General features: G+C 40.5%; 1 protein-coding gene and 1 non-coding gene across 9 annotated transcripts in view; one reads left to right on the plus strand and one right to left on the minus strand.

Annotated features, from left to right (window-relative positions):
* The window catches only part of ZNF475 (zinc finger protein 475), a 92,394-nt gene extending 87,757 nt beyond the window's left edge, over nucleotides 1–4,637 (plus strand). For all 8 annotated transcript variants that reach the window (XM_060177463.1, XM_007527540.2, XM_060177468.1 and 5 more), the window contains one exon: nucleotides 4,468–4,637. In XM_060177463.1, coding sequence (XP_060033446.1) covers nucleotides 4,468–4,619 — 152 coding nt within the window. In that variant the 3' untranslated portion in view covers nucleotides 4,620–4,637. The remainder of the gene's footprint in view (nucleotides 1–4,467) is intronic.
* An 11,737-nt stretch (nucleotides 4,638–16,374) lies between these two features.
* Nucleotides 16,375–16,481, minus strand: LOC132537192 (U6 spliceosomal RNA). Its single transcript, XR_009548655.1, has one exon. It is a non-coding gene; the product is annotated as a U6 spliceosomal RNA (small nuclear RNA).
* Between the last annotated feature and the right edge of the window lie 2,072 nt (nucleotides 16,482–18,553).

The raw sequence follows: 18,553 nt of genomic DNA on the forward strand, positions 1-18,553 counted from the left end.
TTCCCCTCTAGGAAAAATCATTCTTCTTATTTTTTTTATTTAAGAAAGTATTAATAACAAAACCATAGGGTAGGAGGGGCACTACTCTACACAATTACCACCACCCAATCTCCATATCACATCCCCTCCCCTGATAGCTTTCCCATTCTCTATCCCTCTGGGAGCATGGACCCAGGGTCATTGTGGGTTGCAGAAGGTAGAAGGTCTGGCTTCTGTAATTGCTTCCCCACTGAACATGGGCGTTGACTGGTCTGTCCATACTCCCAGTCTGCCTCTCTCTTTCCCTAGTAGGGTGTGTCTCTGGGGAAGCTGAGCTCCAGGACACATTGGTGGGGTCTTCAGTCCAAGGAAGCCTGGCCGGCATCCTGATGACATCTGGAACCTGGTGACTGAAAAGAGAGTTAACATACGAAGCCAAACAAGTTGTTGAGCAATCATGGACCCAAAGCTTGGAATAGTGGAGAGGAAGTGTTAGGGGGATACTCACTGCATACTCTAGTGTACTTCTGCTTTCAGGTATATATTTTGCAGTAGTTTATGGATACGTGTGAACATATGCTCTCTCTCACAGAAACTGGTGTATATCTCAAAACTCTACAAAAAATGGGAATAGATGGGAAATTCCTCAAGATAGTGGAGTCTATATATAGCAAACCTACAGCCAACATCATACTCAATGGACAGAAGCTGAAAGCATTCCCCCCTCAGATCGGGGACTAGACAGGGCTGTCCACTGTCACCGTTACTCTTCAACATAGTATTGGAAGTTCTTGCCATAGCAATCAGGCAAGAGAAAGAAATCAAAGGAATACAGATTAGAAGGGAAGAAGTCAAGCTCTCACTATTTGCAGATGATATGATAGTATACATAGAAAAACCTAAAGAATCCAGCAGAAAACTACTGGAAGTTATTAGGCAATATAGCAAGGTATCAGGCTACAAAATCAATGTACAAAAATCAGTGGCATTTCTTTATGCAAACACTAAATCTGAAGAAGAAGACATCCAGAAATCACTCCCATTTACTGTTTCAGCAAAATCAATCAAATACCTAGGAATAAAGTTGACCAAAGAAGTGAAAGACTTATATACTGAAAACTATGAGTTGCTACTCAAGGAAATAGAAACTGATACCAAGAAATGGGAAGATATCCCATGCTCATGGATTGGAAGAATAAATATCATCAAAATGAATATTCTCCCCAGAGCCATATACAAATTTAATGCAATACCCATCAAAGTTCCACCAAGCTTCTTTAAGAGAATAGAACAAACACTACAGTCATTTATCTGGAACATGAAAACACCTAGAATTGCCAAAACCATCTTAAGGAAAAGAAACAGAAATGGAGGCATCACACTCCCAGACCTTAAACTATATTATAAAGCCATCATCATCAAAACAGCATGGAATAAAAATAGGCACACAGACCAGTGGAACAGAATTGAAAGCCCAGAAATAAATCCCCACACCTACGGACATCTAATCTTTGATAAGGGGGCCCAAAGAATTAAATGGAAGAAGGAGGCTCTCTTCAATAAATGGTGCTGGGAAAACTGGGTTGTAACATGCAGAAGAATGAAATTGAACCACTTTATCTCACCAGAAACAAAAATCAACTCCAAATGGATCAAAGACCTAGATGTCAGACCAGAAACAATCAAATACTTAGAGGAAAACATTGGTAAAACACTTTCCCACCTACACCTCAAGGACATCTTTGATGAATCAAACCCAATTGCAAGAAAGACTAAATCATTCTTATTTTTTAAGAGGAGCTCTTTCAGTTCATTGGTTCTCTTTATGCAGTGGTAGATTTGTATGGTCTGAAAGTCCCTTGGACATCATTTGGCATCAATTAGCTCCAGGCCCTTTTGTTAGAGATATAATACAAAGAGAGTTTTATAATAGTCCATAGAAGGGACTCTCCGTCGGGGTCATGATAAAGTGCAAGGTGCTTTGAGGACCCAGCTCTTCACAGTCCTCTACCTAAAGGTGGGGGAAAAGTTCAAAATGAAAACATCCACTTATTGAAATTAGAGTATTTTTCAGAAAAAGACTGTGCACTTGGGCTGGGGAGACAGCATGATGGTTATGCAAAGAGTCTTTCATGCCTAAGGCTCCAAGGTTCCAGGTTTAATCGACAGCAACACCATAAACCATAGCTAAGCAGTCCCCTGGTCTCTCTCTCCCTTTCTCTCTCTCCCTCTCTATATCTCTCTAATTAAAAAAAAAAAACAACCTGGTAGTGGAAATAGTGTGTAATTGTACCTCTCTTTTTAAAATTAAATTTAATTTGTAAAATAAAAAATAGAAAACGTTAACAAAACCATAGGATAAGAGGGATAAAATTCCACACATTCCCACCATCCCCTATCCCATCCCCTCCACTCGAAGCTTTCCTAGTCTTTATCTCTCTGGGAGTTATGTACACAAGATCATTATGGGGTGCAGAAGGTGGGACGTCTGGCTTCTGTAATTACTGCTCAGCTGAACATGGACGTTGGCAGTTCTATCCATACTCCAAGCCTGTTTCTATTTTTCCCTAGAGGGGCAAAGCTCTGGAGAGGTGGTTCCAGGGCACAATGGTGAGGTCGTCTCTGCCTTGGGGCAGTCAGGTTGGTGTCAAGGTAGCATCTGCAACTTAGTGTCTGAAAAAGCATTAAGATATAAAGAAGATCAAATAGTGTGGAATTGTACCCATCTTATCCTAAAAAAGAAAGAAAGACAAAAACAAATAAACAACAACAACAGCAACAACAACAAAATTGTACACTCCACTAAGTCTTTTTCTCCCAGAAATCATCATTTGGTTCTATTCACTTCTGATCTTTGTTGATGTCTCTGTTTGAGCACAATAATCACAGGTTTAGAAAGGGTGAGAGAGACAACTGACTTGAAAGTCCCAATGGGTTTTCTCTTCTGTTATTGCCCACTGATAGAAAAGACAAGTCCTGCCACCTTACTTTCCTATAAGTTTCCCCTTATCCCTATGCTAGTTTTATTTCTGAAGCAGTCCTTCCTCTCTAAACTAACAGAATTCCCATTTCCATTCCCTCAACATTCCAAAATTCAAATAACCCTTCCTCTGGATCTCACGTCAAAGTGCAATGCAAAAATATTTATTAATGTGATAAATCATCTTCAAGTGAGAATCAATGAATATTCTATAATTCTGTAGTCGTTACTGAATTTATATGCATAAGAAGAAAATCAGTACCACTTTTAAAAAGCAGTTTTAAAATAATTCAAAGTGCACATGTATTAACCTGCATGGAAAGTGATACTTGCTCTAGCCTAAGGAGAAATGCAAGGTTATTCTGTGGTTTAATTTCCCATGGAGCAAAACCAAATCAAAACAAAAACCTGAGAACATTAGGAATAAGCACGCTAAGGAATCTAAGGTTTGCTATGGTTGTGTGAACCATGAGACAGAAAGCATATGAGAATTGCCTAGACTTTAAAGAAGAAAGATGTGTGTGGCCTGAGAGTTGGTATAATGAACAAAAGCATTGGGCTTTCAAGCATAGGGTTCCAAGTTCAATCCCTGGCATCACGTGTGCTGGAGTAGGGTGATGCTCTGGTTTCTGTCTCTCTTAGAAATAAGTAAAGAAATATGAAATATATGCTATGAAAATTATTTTTTCAAGTCTCTCTAGGATATTTTCCAGTGCTTAGTAAAATCTGGGTGTGTGTTCTAGGGGCAAGGGGCTATTTTTGATGATTCTAAGACATAGTCAATTAATGTACCAAAGTTGTTCTATATAAGTAAGGTTTATTTAAATTGAAAGTTAAATCCCACAGTTTCTGTAAAATAAAGCCATATGACTTTTTTCCTCTTCTCTGACAGTGAAGATTATATATCTTCAACTGTCTTTGTTTTCCTTTCTCATCAGATTAACTAATCTGTTTGCATTCTTCCTGTTAATTACTTAAAGAATCCCCACATTTATGGCCATAAAGAGATGATGAATTTTTAGGGTGTACTTCATCTTAAATTCACTCTCAGCTTCAGATTTGGCCTCTCCAAACATTCCACTGAAGGATTACAGAGGGGAAAATATAAATGCATGCTCTTTTTCCTCTTATATTTAGAGTAACTGAAAAATGGCCAAAAGCTATATTTGCAAGATAGTAATGTGTAAGCAAATATGTTAATAATTAGTGAAGAATGCATATCATAACACATAAAACAATGTCTTCCCCTTTTTAAAATTCAAAATAGAAAAGACTCTATTTCATTGCTAACTTTATGCAGCCCTTGAGTGAGCTGTATTTTTTTTTTTTTTGGCAGAAGTAATGTGATTTGTTTAAAAGCCTCAGTCAACAGGTATTTCCTGAAAATATTTTCCATGAGAAGCATATAAGAACATGGTTCTGCAGAATGAAAATTGATCCATTTTCCCATTTTCTTTCCCCCTTTTTGTTCTTTCTCTCCCCCACCTTCATTTTCTTTAATTTTCCAGCCAAAGGATTCTATGATCTTGAAGCCTTAAACGAAGCAGCCTGGACCAGTGCCCAGAGCCAGTTGGTTCCCTGTAAAAATTGTGGGCGGACCTTCCTGCCAGACAGACTGATTGTTCACCAAAGATCCTGTAAACCAAGTGTCGCCAAGTAAAGCCCTTTCTCTCTGCAACAGTGTGACCTGGAATGAGTGCTTTTTTGTAAGAGGGTTTGGGGTTAATGAAGGGAAAACAGAAGGGAAGTCCAGGAAATGAGGAAAACTGGACTTGACCAAAGCCTGGGTGTGCAGCTTGGGAAGCTAGCTCAGTGCTTTGGTGGCTTGAGTGTGACAGCTACTTGGTAACCTACACATGCTAGGTTTGAACATGCAACCACCAGGGACCACATACATCACACTTCTGTCTGACACAATCACAAGTGGGCTACACCTCATCAGAGCGGACTGTTTTGTCTCAGGGAAATAGAGCCGTTGCTGATCTGTTTTCTCCACCCTTATTTTTCTAATGTGATGTCCAACTTGCCAACTAGCACTGTACTTCAGTGAACAGAGGTTTGGGGGTGGCAAATTCAAAAGCAATTCCTTATCCAAAAGGAAAATTGTAATCCTCTGTTCTGTGATTTCTGACAGAATGTGATGCTCACTCCCTGCTTCCACTCCATGCAAAGAAATGTCTTGAAGTGGGTTGTTGACTGGGAGGCATTGAACCGGAGAATTTCAAAACAGTGCTGAGGCCTACAAGTACTAGAGGTGTAACTAACCCATCCTCCTTCACTGATAGCAGCTAGGCGTACTACAGAGAAATTTCAGACTCAGAGTCAGTCTCATATGCCAGTCAATCTCATTCATCAGATGAATAACATCTAGTGCTCTCTCTCTCTCTCTCTCTCTCTCTCTCTTTCTCTCTCTCTCTTTGCCTCCAGGGTTATTGCTGGGTCTCAGTGCCTACACTACGAATCCACTGCTCCTGGAGGCTATATTCTCCATTTCTGTTGCCCTTGTTGTTTTGTTGTTGTTATTGCTGTCATTGTTGGATAGGACAGAGAGAAATCGAGAGAGGAGGGGAAGACGGAGAGGAGGAGGGAAAGATAGACACCTGCAGACCTGCTTCACTGCCTGCGAAGCTACCACCCTGCAAATGGGAATCTGGGAGCTCAAATCCCTATCCTTGTAGGGATCAGTGCCTTCACGCCATGTGCACTTAACCCGCTGCGCCTTCACGCCATGTGCACTAAACCCTCCCTCCATCTAGCTCCTCCTATGCAACAAGTCTTGGGGGCCTTCTCTAAGTTGTCATTGGAGTGTATAATTGCTTTTTTGTTGTGACCTAAAACCTGCAGGAGATTGAGAGCATCCCCGCTCAAGACCCTTGCACAGTGAGTGAGTATGATAAGGCACTGGGTTTCAGCCTCCTAGAATATGTCTTCATAGTGGCTGGGACTCTTCTGGGAGAAGGCTATGACCTAGCGGTGTCCTGTCCAGGAAATTCTGCTCTCCCGGGCAGCTGGGCAGCTCTCTGCCTTGCCTGGACTCCTAGTGGTTCTGCTTGAGTTCTTTGTTCACTCTGTGGCTGAATTTCAGGATCTTGCTGATTCCGCTGCTGGGTTCCTGAGAACCTTGTATTCTAGATCTTACACAGTTCCATGAGCTCCAAAGTAAACACATTTAAGTTAAGAGGAAAGAAGGCAATACAAAGTGAGCAAGACAGAGAGACCCGCAGTATTTGCTTCACTGCTTGTGAAGCTTCTGCCCCCTGCAGGTGGGGGTGGGTGCTGGAACCTGGGTCCTTGTATAGGGCACAATGTGTGCTTAGCCTGGTGCACCACCACCCAGCCCCCTTTAAGAAAATGTTTTTACTTGGACTGGAGTTGGTGTACTGCACCAAAGTAAAAGACTCTGGGTAGGGGGGAGTGTACAGGTCCTGGAAAAGGATGACAGTGGACTTAGTGGGGGTTATATTGTGATGTGGAAAACTGGGAAATGTTATGCATGTGCAAACTATTGTATTTACTGTCAATTATAAAACATTAATCTCTCAAAGAAATAAAAAAGAAAATGTTTTTAGGTAGCCTCACATAATATCATCTCGTGCAAGAGAGAGCATTTCTTAACTCATAGTAAAAAGCTTCACTTTTTCTGTTAGTGAAAAATGATATCTAATAGATAGTGAGTGTACTGTGGATCAGGAGGTGTGCTGAGACCTTTCACACAATAGTTTATATACATCTCACACCAACTCTATAAGTAGATAGTTTTGTCCTTATTTTACAGATGAGGAAACAGGTACTGAGATAAACAGCTGACTCAAGGTGACACTGAAGTGAAGAGATGAAGTGAGGAAGTAAATTTGGAACTGTTGGAATTCTAAACCCATAACCTTTTCCACTGCTGTGTGTATGCTTATACCACAGTGATTCAAATGATATTTAAGTGAGAATTCTGAAAATATATTTAGTAGCCAAACAAGTGGAAAACTAGCATGCTAGCATTATCACAAACTGAGATGAGGAAGAGTGAAGAGAGTTTGAACTACATTACTGTCTTCCAAAAGACAACGTCTGCAAGACATAAATGTTCTGAAAGGAAACAAGGGAAATAAAAGTTCTGTCCTAGACTTTGAAATGAGTCACCTGTCAATGTCATAGCAAGAGATTATTAAGTGATTTTCTTTCTTTGTTTCTTTCTTTCTTCCTTCCTTCCTTCCTTCCTTCCTTCCTTTTTTCTTTTTTATTGGAGGGATTAAAGGTTTATAGTCGACAGTAAATAACAATAGTTGGTACAGGAATAACAACATACTCAAAGGACTATTTTACCTGTATCAGTCATTAAGTTTGTGAGTCCCTAGGATGGTTTGAAAACATGAGCTCTTGTAGGAATCTTCACTTGACATGGAAATCATAGTCAACTTAAAGCTAATGTGACACTGCCTGGGGATTCCAGCTTCACCAACCTGCACATATTCCTTGGAATTGAATCTGAATCAAACTCAGTGGTGATAATACCAGTCCAAGAGTCCCCATCCATGATAAAGGCAAGCCATCAAACTCTCTCTTAATGTTCGCTTGATCTCTGCCATCTACCCTCTCCTAATTAGTTAATGTCTGTGCATTCCTCTGCATTCTCAAAGGACAAAAATGCCGTTAACAATGGTTAAAATTTCAAAAAGCTATGAAATTGAACCCTAAGATGGCTTCCATAGATACTCTCCTAGATGATGAAAAGCTGATACTAGGTGAAGATACTTGGTATACATTCCATTTACCCAAGCAATTACTGGTCTGAGATGTAACATTATCACAGATAGGAATAACAGTGTGACCCTCTAGCTGCTCTGTTAATTGCACTAGTCTCTCATTGATGTGGTGGGAAGAAATCCAGGATTATTTGATACTCATTTGCACATTGAATTCACATCAAGTTGCAAGGCACTCATACTGGAAAGAATACTAGAAACTGAAGGAGTATATCTTAATGAGCAGTGTGGAGACAATCCAGTTGCGAGTAAGCATGGAACTCTTTCAGAGTTCTTTTATGAGGATCTTCAGGCAGCTTCTTCTTCAGGCACTAGTGGAAACATTTCCAAGGGACATCTCAAAGATGGCCACCAAATGACACTGTGTCAGCCATCTCTGAGGTTCAAGGGGAAACCTTGAGTGTCTTCATGGAGTGAGAAACTGTTGTTGACAAATAAATACACCTATGAGCAAGCATTAGACAGAGGACAGATGTCCAAAGTTCTCTAGCACCTGAAATCAGTCTTAAACTTCCTGGACTTGCCAGCTTCTGCTATTACAACCCTGTCTAAAACTAACTTGCATGTTTTTAATCTCCTATCAGGCCAGAGTAGGAAGTTCAGCCCTTTCCTTCCCCTGACCTGAGGAGTCCTTTCCCTCCACTGGCAATGGCCCACTTTATCATTTATTAATTTCCTCTGGCTCACAGAGGAAATGCTGGCCCTGTTTCTGTGGCCCTGCCCACTCTCTGTGAGTACTGTGGCCAGAGATGAAAAAAATGAGGTTATCCTATGCTTGGCAAGAACAGCACAAAGTAGACACAGTCAAGTCTCCAGTGGGAGCCAAACTGGGTCATGTAAAGATAACATACCTAGGACAGGTACTGCAAAGCATGGGATGGTGCTTTGTGTTTATTTCTTCCTAAAATTTGCTATAAAAAATGTTCAAGTAAATACATTCATGAAGGAAAATATGTTGAAGAGGGATCAGGTGGTTATACACCTGATAGAGCATACATGTTATCATGAGCAAGGATCTAAGTTCATGCTTTCCTATTCACACCTGTGGGATGGTGGTGGTGGTGGTAGTGGCTTCACAAGTGATGAATAAGTACTGCTGGTGTCTTTCCTTTTCTTTGTATCTCTTTCTTTACCTCCCTCCTCTGTCGCTCAAGCTATAAAAAATGATTTCTGGGAGTGGTGGAGTCATGCAGGAATCAAGTCTCAGGAACGAGAGAGAGAGAGGAAGGAAAGGAAAAGGGAAGGAAGGAAGGAAGGAAGGAAGGAAGGAAGGAAGGAAGGAAGGAAGGAAGGAAGGAAGGAAGGAAAGAAGGAAGGAAGGTGGTGGCACACCTGGTTAAGCTCACATAGTTAATGTCACATAGTACTAAGCTCAAGGACCTGCACAAGGATCCCAGTTCAAGTCCTTGGCTCCCCACCTGCAAGAGAGATGCTTCACAGGTGGCAAAGCAGGTCTGCAGGTGTCTTTCTCTCTCTTTCCTATTTTCTCCCTCCTCTTAAGTTCTGTCTTATAAAAGAAAATGGTGACCAGAGGTTGTGGATTTGTAGTGTCTACACCAAGCCCCAGTGATAACCCTGGTGACAAAAAATCCAACCAAACAAACAAAAAACCTGCTAGAAATCTCACTTTATCATGTGGAAGGAGCTGAGTTTGAGTCCCTGCCACTACATAGAAGCATCTATACTAGTGAGCTTCACGAAAGGTGAAGCAATGCTGTGGTGTTTCTCCTCTCTCTCCCTCTCTCTCTCTCTCTCTCTCTCTCTCTCTCTCTCTCTGTCTCTCTCTCTTTCACTTCAATATATTAAAAAATTGTGCTTGTGAAGGTTTGGAGTGGGATAACCCCAGTGGAAATAAATAAATAAAAGGGACTAAGGAGGAAATGAACAGTGAAAAATATGTCAGCCAAAGAAGAGTCCCTTGCTGATGCTAGTTCTGAAATGGGAACAACTATGTGCAATGACCAGAAAACACAAAGTCTCTAGGTGCCAAATGTAATAGCAAGGAAAATGAAACCTCAGTGTCATCACCCCATGGGACAATAATCTGAATGAACAGAAGAGAGTCCCAAAGGCATCAGGAGGTTCTGCATCCCTCATCACGACATCTTTTCATGAATCCAGGACTGAGCTTCTCACAGAACTATTAGACAACAAATGTGTGTCATTTAAATGACTAATCCTGCATGTGTTTACTATGGCAGCAACAGACAACAAATAAGAGGCATCATCTACATGGTGTAAAGTAGTTTCAATAGAAGTTCTTTTGAAGGTTTAGAGAAGGGAACATGCAGTCCAGAAAACCACTGGTCACTTTCACAGCTTGTGTCAATGAGAAAGCAATGTAGACAGTATTCAGGTCCTAGGGGCAGAGTGCTCCAGGAGAAATGGGTCCTAAGGATGCCATCTGGAGATTATAGGATACATAGTTATTTCACAATATGTGCAAATTCTGGATACATTAAAAAAATTTTATTAGTGACTTAATATTGACTTACAAAATTATGAGAGAATGCATATAATTCTAGCCATTCCTGCTACCAGGGTTCTGTGTCCCATTCCCTTCATTGGAAGCTGCAGTAGTTAACCTAAGATCATGGATATGATATATATATATATATATATCTTTTTTCCCTATGATCCTGCCTTCCCTTTTTATATTTATTTTCCCTTTTGTTGCCCTTGTTGTTTTTGTTGTAATTATTATTGTTGTTATTGATGTTGTTGTAGTTGGATAGGACAGAAAGAAATGGAGAGAGGAGGGGAAGACAGAGAGGGGGAGAGAAAGATAGACACCTGAAGACCTACTTCACTGCCTGTGAAGTAACTCCCTTGCAGGTGGGGAGCTGGGGGCTTGAACCAGGATCCTTACACTGGTCATTGCACTTTGCGCCATGTGCGCTTAACCCACTGCACTACTGTCTGGCTACCTATCCTGCCTTCCTTTCTAAATCACACCTATTACTACATCTAAATGTCCTTTTTTTCTTCTCCAGGTTATTATGGAGTTGGAGTTCAGATCCCTCTGGTCATCTCCTAACATTTCTCCTCTCTGGGAGTATGGACCAAAAATTTTTATGGGGTGCAGGGTGGGAGTACTGGCTTCTGTATTTGCTTCTCTGCTGCACCTGGGTGTTGGCAGGTTGGTCCATACCCCCAGTCTATTTATATATTTCTCTAGTGGGATAAGTAGAAGTGAGGTTCCAGGACACAATGGTGATGTCTTCTGCCCTGGGAGGTCAGGATGGAATCATAGTAGCATCTGCAACTTGGTGGCTGAAAGTTTCTAAGATACAAAGCAGGACAAAATGTTTAGTAAACAGGAATCATAACATAGGAATAGAGTAGATGAGAATAGGAAATGTAGGTTGGATAGAAGCTAAGAAGTCTGTCTTCCAGAGGTGGGGCTACAGAGCAGCAGCAGCTGTGCTTCTCTCCTCTCCTCTCTTGAGTCACCTAGGAATACCAAAGGAGATATCTGGGACCGCAATGAGACAGAACTAGAACAACTTCAGGAACCCACCAAATCACTGGTGAGTGCAAATACATGTGGCTCACAGACAGAGAGGATCATAGGGAGAGATTATGTGGTTAGTAACAGGCAGTTTACCAGTTGAGACACCACCTCCAGTCTGTTTAACCAACAAAAAGACAGCTGAAGGGAGTGGAGGACTTTCCCAAGACTCAACATATGCAACTGTGAGTCTCCATTGCTGCTGCCCTCAGAATCTGGAGCAGCAGGAGGTGGAAGGGCCCTGTGCTGACACCAGGGAACAGAGAACTAACCAGGAAACTCAGGAGAAGATCTATACCTTGGTAGCCTAGTGGGGGGACTGTGAGAGTCTCTTTGTATAACCACTGGATTATCTCTGCCCCACCCTGCTTTATCTCTTGGTCAGGAGTCAGTGATTAAGCTAAGAAGCCTACTTATAGTTTAAAAGACTGCAGGCTCCCATAGCCTACAGGGAAGAAGAAGAACAAAAGAGGATTTAACAGCCACTGTGCTCCAAGTCAGGGATTAAAATAATACTGAAACAACTTTTAATTTCCACAACTGTGAATCCTTTAATTACTTAGCACAAGTCAATCCATGCAAGAGTGGTCAGTAATTTGAAAAGTACTGAGAAAGGGACCTCATAACATACTATATGGAATGGTTAAACCAACACGAAGAAATATTGGAGAATTAACTAGGACAAGAGTACAGCTAAAAGCCCACTAAAGGGTGAAGCACAAAATAACGAAGTAAACTTCCAAATATTAGTTAAGGAAATAATGACAGGGATGAGTAGAGTTTGAAAGAATTGTCATCAGAAATGCAGAATCAACAAATGAGACCTTGGAAGAAAACACTAATTACCTCAAGGTTTATTAGAGAGCTGAAAGCTGAATAACTGAGTTAAGAACACAACTAGCTGAACAAGCTAAAGCAGTATCAGAATAGAGTAACAAAATAGATGAACTCCAGAAAACAGTAGAGGGCAGCGAGAATAGAATAAATGAGGCTGAAGACAGAATTAGCAAGATCGAGGATGGATTAGAGACAACTAGGGAAAGAGAGAGGCAGACTGGGAGTATGGATCAACCAGTCAATGCCCATGTTCAGCGGGGAAGCAATTAGAGAAGCCAGACCTTCCACCTGCTGCAACCCACAATGACCTTGGGTCCATGCTCCAAGAGGGATAAAGAATGGGAAAGCTATCAGGGGAGGGGATGGGGTACAGAGATCTGGTGGTGGGAATTGTGTAGAGTTGTACCCCTCCTATCCTACAGTTTTGTTAATGTCTCCTTTTTTAAATAATAATATAAAAGAACACAACTAGCTGAACAAGCTAAAACAGTATCAGAACAAGGCAAAAAAAAAAAAAAAAAAAAAAAAAACAGATGAACTCCAGAAAACAGAGGGCAGAGAGAACAGAATAAATGAGGCTGAAGAAAGAATTAGCAAGATAGAAGATGAATTAGAGACAACTAAGAAAGAAGTAAGAAATCTCGAAAAGTGAATTAAGAGATACTGAAAACAACAACAGAGACCTATGGGATGACTTCAAAAGAAGTAATATACTAATTATGGGGTTACCAGAGGAAGAAAGAGAGGGAGGGGAATAAGGCATTCTTTGGCACATAATAGCTGAGAAATTCTCTAGTCTGGACAACCTCAAAGACATAAAGGTTCAAGAAACCCAGAGGGTCCCAAACAGAATTAACCAAGACTTAAAGACACCAGACACATCATATTGAGAATGGAAAGGAATAAGGATAAAGAAAGGATCCTCAAGGCTGCAAGAGAAAAAGAGTCACCAACAGAGGAAAACACATAAGATTAGCAGCAGACTTCTCCACACAAACACTACAGGCCAGAAGATGATGGCAAGATATCTATCGAGTGCTCAATGAGAAAGGCTTTCAACCAAGACTACTGTATCCTGCTAGACTGCCATTCAGACTAGACGGAGACATAAAAACCTTCTCAGACAAGCAACAGTTGAAAGAATCAACTATCACCAAGCCTGCCCTGAAAGAAGTTCTGAAAGGTCTCCTATAGTCAGACCACCATAAATAGGCCATATATCAGAACACCCTAAAATCTACAAGAGTGGTGTTAAAATACCTTGAATCTTTGATATCAATAAATGCCAATGGCCTGGATTCATCTATTAAAAGTCACAGAGTAGGAAGATGGATCAGTAAACACCACCCAACAATATGCTGTCTACAGGAAGCCCACCTAACTCAACAAGACAAGCACAGACTCAAAGTGAAAGGATGTGAAACTTTCATACAAGCCAATGGCCCACAAAAAAGGGCAAAAACAGCTACTTTCATATCTGACACAATAGACTTTAAAATCAATAACATTTAAAAAGATAGGGGTGGACATTACTTAATACTCAGAGGATCAGTCAATCAAGAGGACTTAACAATTATTAACATCTATGCACCCAATGAGAAGCCATATAAATACATCAAATCTCTACTGAAAGAGCTACAGCAATATATTAATAGCAGCACAGTCATAGTAGAGGACTTCAACACCCCACTCTCTCAACTTGACAGATCATCCAGGCAGAAAATAAAGATATGAGGGAGCTAAATGAGGAGATAGATAAACTAGAGCTATTGGACATTTACAGTCATTCACCCCAAGAAACTGGAATACACATTCGACTCAAGTCCACATGAGTCATTCTAAAGGACAGACCATATGTTAGGCCACAAAGACAGCATCAGCAAACTCAAGAGCATTGAAATCATCCCAAGCATCTTCTCAGACCACAGTGGAATTAGACTAACACTTAACAATCAACAAAAGATTAGTAATACTCCCAAAATGTGGAAGCTCAACAGTACACTCCTTAACTACTGGGTCAAAGAGGAAATAAAGGAAGAAACCAAAATGTTTTGAAAGTTCAATGAAAATGAAGACACAAGCTATCAAAATATTTGGAGACAGCTAAGGCAGTACTGAGAGGGAAGTTCATAGCCATACAAGCACACATTAGGATACAAGAAAAAGGACAAACAACCTGATTGCACATATTAAAACCTAGAAGAAGAAGAACAAAGGAACCCTAAAGCAACCAGAAGGACAGAAATCACTAAAGTTAGGGTAGAAATCAGTAACATTGAAAATAAGAAAACCATACAAAAGATCAACGAAAGTAAATATTGGTTCTTCGAAAGAGTCTTCTTCTTCTAGCGTTTGCCCTTCGAAAGAGTGAACAAAATGGACAAACCTTTAGCCAGACTCACAAAACAAAAAAGGGAGAAGAACCAAATAAATCGGATCATAAATGAAAGAGGAGATATCACAACAGACACCTCAGAAATTCAACATATCATGCGAGGCTTCTATGAACAACTACATGCCACAAAGTTAGAGAACTTGGAAGATACCTATGAACCTAGATACTATGAACCTAGGTACCTATGAACCTAGATACCTATGAACTTCCAAAATTAAATAAAAAGAGGAACTAGATAACATGAACAGGCCCATCCGATCCATAGGTGTGGGGGTTTAGTTCCGGACTTTCAATTCTGTTCCACTGGTCTGTGTGCCTATTTTTGTTCCAGTAGCAGACTGTTTTGATTGTGATGGCCTTATAATATAGTTTGAGATATGGGAATGTGATGCCTCCATTTCTGTTTCTTTTCCTCAAGATGGTTTTGTCCATTTTAGGTGTTTTCTGGTTCCAGATAAATGGCTGTAATTTTTGTTCTATTGTCTTAAAGAAGCTTGGTGGAACTGTGATGAGAATCACATTAACTCTTTATATGGCTCTGGGGAGAATATTCATTTTGATGATATTAATTATTCCAGTTCATGAGCATAGGATGTCTTTCCATTTCTTGGTATCATTTTTCTATTTCTTTGAGAAGTGACTCATAATTTTCAGTATACAAGTCTTTCACTTATTTGGTCACGTTTATTCATAGGTATTTTATTGCTTTTGCTGCAACATTGAATGGGAGTGCATTCTGGATATCCTGTTCTTCAGATTTAGTGTTTGCATAAAGAAATTCCACTTGTAGCCTGACACCTTGCTCTATTCCCTAATAATTTCCAGTAGCTTTCTGCTGTATTCTTTAGGTTTTTCTATGTATAGTACCATATCATCTCTAAATAATGAGAGCTTGACTTCTTCCCTTCTAATTTGTATTCCTTTGATTCCTTTTTCTTGCCTCATTGCTATGGCAAGAACTTCCAATACTATGTTGAAGAGTAATGGATGCACCTGCTTTTTCATGTACACATACCAGGTATGAACATGGTACCCATTGCAACTGTGTCTTTGTCTCTATCTGGGAAATAAAAGCCAATCTGGAGTGGTGAAGCCCTAGTGATGACAGCAAAACCTTTTTTTTTAACTTACAGAAATGATTACGTACATACATGTCTTTACAAACAATAATATACAGATGCAGTTGGATTACCTGGTAATTGACTTTTGGCACTTAAGACCCTATTCCCGTTCTCTTCCCAACTACATGTCCTTTTTCATGGGCTGCAAAAACAGAATAACTGCATAATCTTAAGTGATGGTATAAAAAATCTAACTATGGGATTGATCACAAAATAGTCAAAACATTCAAATTCTGAAAGAGCATATGTGGTTAGAGCAAATCCTAAAGTTCTCTGATGATTTTCATCAAGTCTTTCTTGAGGAACAAGTGTAGATAGAGCAATTAGGCTGGGCTTTCTAAAAGTTTCATGGTACTCTAAAAAATTAACTGTCTTAGGGTTGGAGAGACAGAACAGCTTGTTAGAACACAAAGCTTGCTTACCTAAGGCCTCAGAGAGTACATATTCAATTCCTATAACCATCTTATGCTCAATCTTTCCCATTTTCATAACTTTGTTGTGTGTGTGTGTGTGTGTGTGTGTGTGTATGTGTGTGTGTAACTTTGGTCCTGCACACTACTTAATGGTTGATTTTTCATTCAGATAGATAGATTGATAAAGATCTCACAGCACTGGGCTTCCTATGTGATGCCTGGGCTCAAACTTGAGCTATGCACATGATAAGGCATACTCCCTAATCTGCTATTTCATTGACACAATAAATTTTTTAAAAAAAATTTTTGCAAGCAAGTTCTGATATTTTTTATTTCTGGCAAGAGAAAGGGAGGTACTGGGAATCTGAAACTTCCTCTTGAAAAAATATGGAAAGTTTCATGAATTTGCATGTCCTCCTTATTCAGGGGCCAGGCTAATCTTCTCTGTATCGTTCCAATTTTAGTGTATGTGCTGCCGAAGCAAGCATTACACAACAAATATTATAAAAATAAAATTTATATCAAAAAACAACTTTCTCAATGTGTAGAGGAAGGGTTGGGCAAAAGCAGCTCATTCTAGGACTGGCATTCAGTCAACTCATCCACAAGAAACTTGCCTTGTCCCAACTCCTTACATCTCCCCTCTTTTGTCTTCGTCAGGGTGTCTCCAGGATCCAACAGTCCCACCTTCCACCCATTACTTCCAGACTCCTGGTCCTATTTAGGTGAAAGTTTCATGCTCTGGTTAAGCCTTCACCCTTCCCAGTTTGCCCTTCAGTATTCTTCTCCTGCCTGACTCTCCCACTGAGCTTCTCATTATGTACTTCATTAGGAAGACATTTGAGAATGTTATCATATGTCTATGCTGAGGGTTTTCTGGAAGACAGTGTCATAAACCTTTAATAAGAATATTCCTAGAAGTGTTGTCATTTTCCAATGCAATGAAATCCATGTCATGGGGCTTTAGACCAAATGTTGGAGTAGAAGTCAAGAAGACAGGGGAATGGCTTTCTTCTTCGCCATCAGATTCCCTTATCACCCGATACTGACCTACTAATCTCTGCTAATTTTATATTTGGCCAGGGGCATCACTGACTTCTAGGATCGCTATGTATAACTTCTTCTTTTTGTCTTCAGGGTTTTGTGCCTGAGTTACTTTATTGTTGCAGCAAACTTCCTTCCTTCCTTCCTTCCTTCCTTCCTCCCTTCTTTTCTTTCTTTCCTTTCTTCCTTCCTTCCTTCCTTTCTTTCTTTTTTCTCTCCTCCCTTATTTCTTTCTTGATACAAGTTTGAGAGACAGAAATAGGAGAGTTAGGGGACTAAGCAGTGATGCACCCAGTTAAGTACATGTAGTACTAAGTACAAGAACCCTCACAAGTATCCAGGTTTGAACTTCTAGTTTCCCACTTGCAGACCCTGGGTCCATACCTTCAGCAGGATACATCAGGAGCAGTGAAGCAGGTCTTCAGGTCTATAGATGTCTATCTGTTTCTCTCCTTATCTCTCCCTCCTCTGTTTATATCTTTACAAATAAAATGGAAGAAAATGGACCTACCCTACGACCCTGCAATTCCCCTCCTGGGGATATATCCTAAGGAACTCAACACATCCATCCAAAAAGATCTGTGTACACATATGTTCTTGGCAGCACAATTTGTAATAGCCAAAACCTGGAAGCAACCCAGGTGTCCAACAACAGATGAGTGGCTGAGCAAGTTGTGGTATATATACACAATGGAATACTACTCAGCTGTAAAAAATGGTGACTTCACCGTTTTCAGCCGATCTTGGATGGACCTTGAAAAAATGATGTTGAGTGAAATAAGTCAGAAACAGAAGGATGAATATGGGATGATCTCACTCTCAGGCCGAAGTTGAAAAACAAGATTAGAAAAGAAAACACAAGTCGAACCTGAAATGGAATTGGAGTATTACACCAAAGTAAAAGACTCTGGGGTGGGTAGGTGGGTGGGGAGAATACAGGTCCATGAAAAATGATGAATGAAATAGTGGGGGTTGTATTGTTAAATGGGAATCTGGGGAATGTTATGCATGTAAAAAAAAAAAAAGTAGAAACGCAAAGCAGAAATTGAGTTTGGAGTATGGCAACAAAGTAAGAAAGCAGAAGTACACTAGAGTTTGCAGTGAGTACCCTCCCTAACACTTCCTCTCCACTATTCCAAGCTTTGGGTCCATGATTGCTCAACAATTTGTTTGGCTTTGTATGTTAACTCTCTTTTCAGCCACCAGGTTCCAGGTGTCATCAGGATGCCGGCCAGGCTTCCCTGGATTGAAGACCCCACCAATGTGTCCTGGAGCTCAGCTTCCCCAGAGACCCACCCTACTAGGGAAAGAGAGAGGCAGACTGGGAGTATGGACCGACCAGTCAACGCCCATGTTCAGCGGGAAAGCAATTACAGAAGCCAGACCTTCCACCTTCTACAACCCACAATGACCCTGGGTCCATGCTCCCAGAGGGATAGAGAGTGGGAAAGCTATCAGAAAAGGGGGTGGGATATGGAGATTAGGTGGTGGGAATTGTGTGGAGTTGTACCCCTCC

Source organism: Erinaceus europaeus, chromosome 2 (assembly GCF_950295315.1).
Source record: "Erinaceus europaeus chromosome 2, mEriEur2.1, whole genome shotgun sequence".
NCBI classification, from domain to species: Eukaryota; Metazoa; Chordata; class Mammalia; order Eulipotyphla; family Erinaceidae; genus Erinaceus; species Erinaceus europaeus.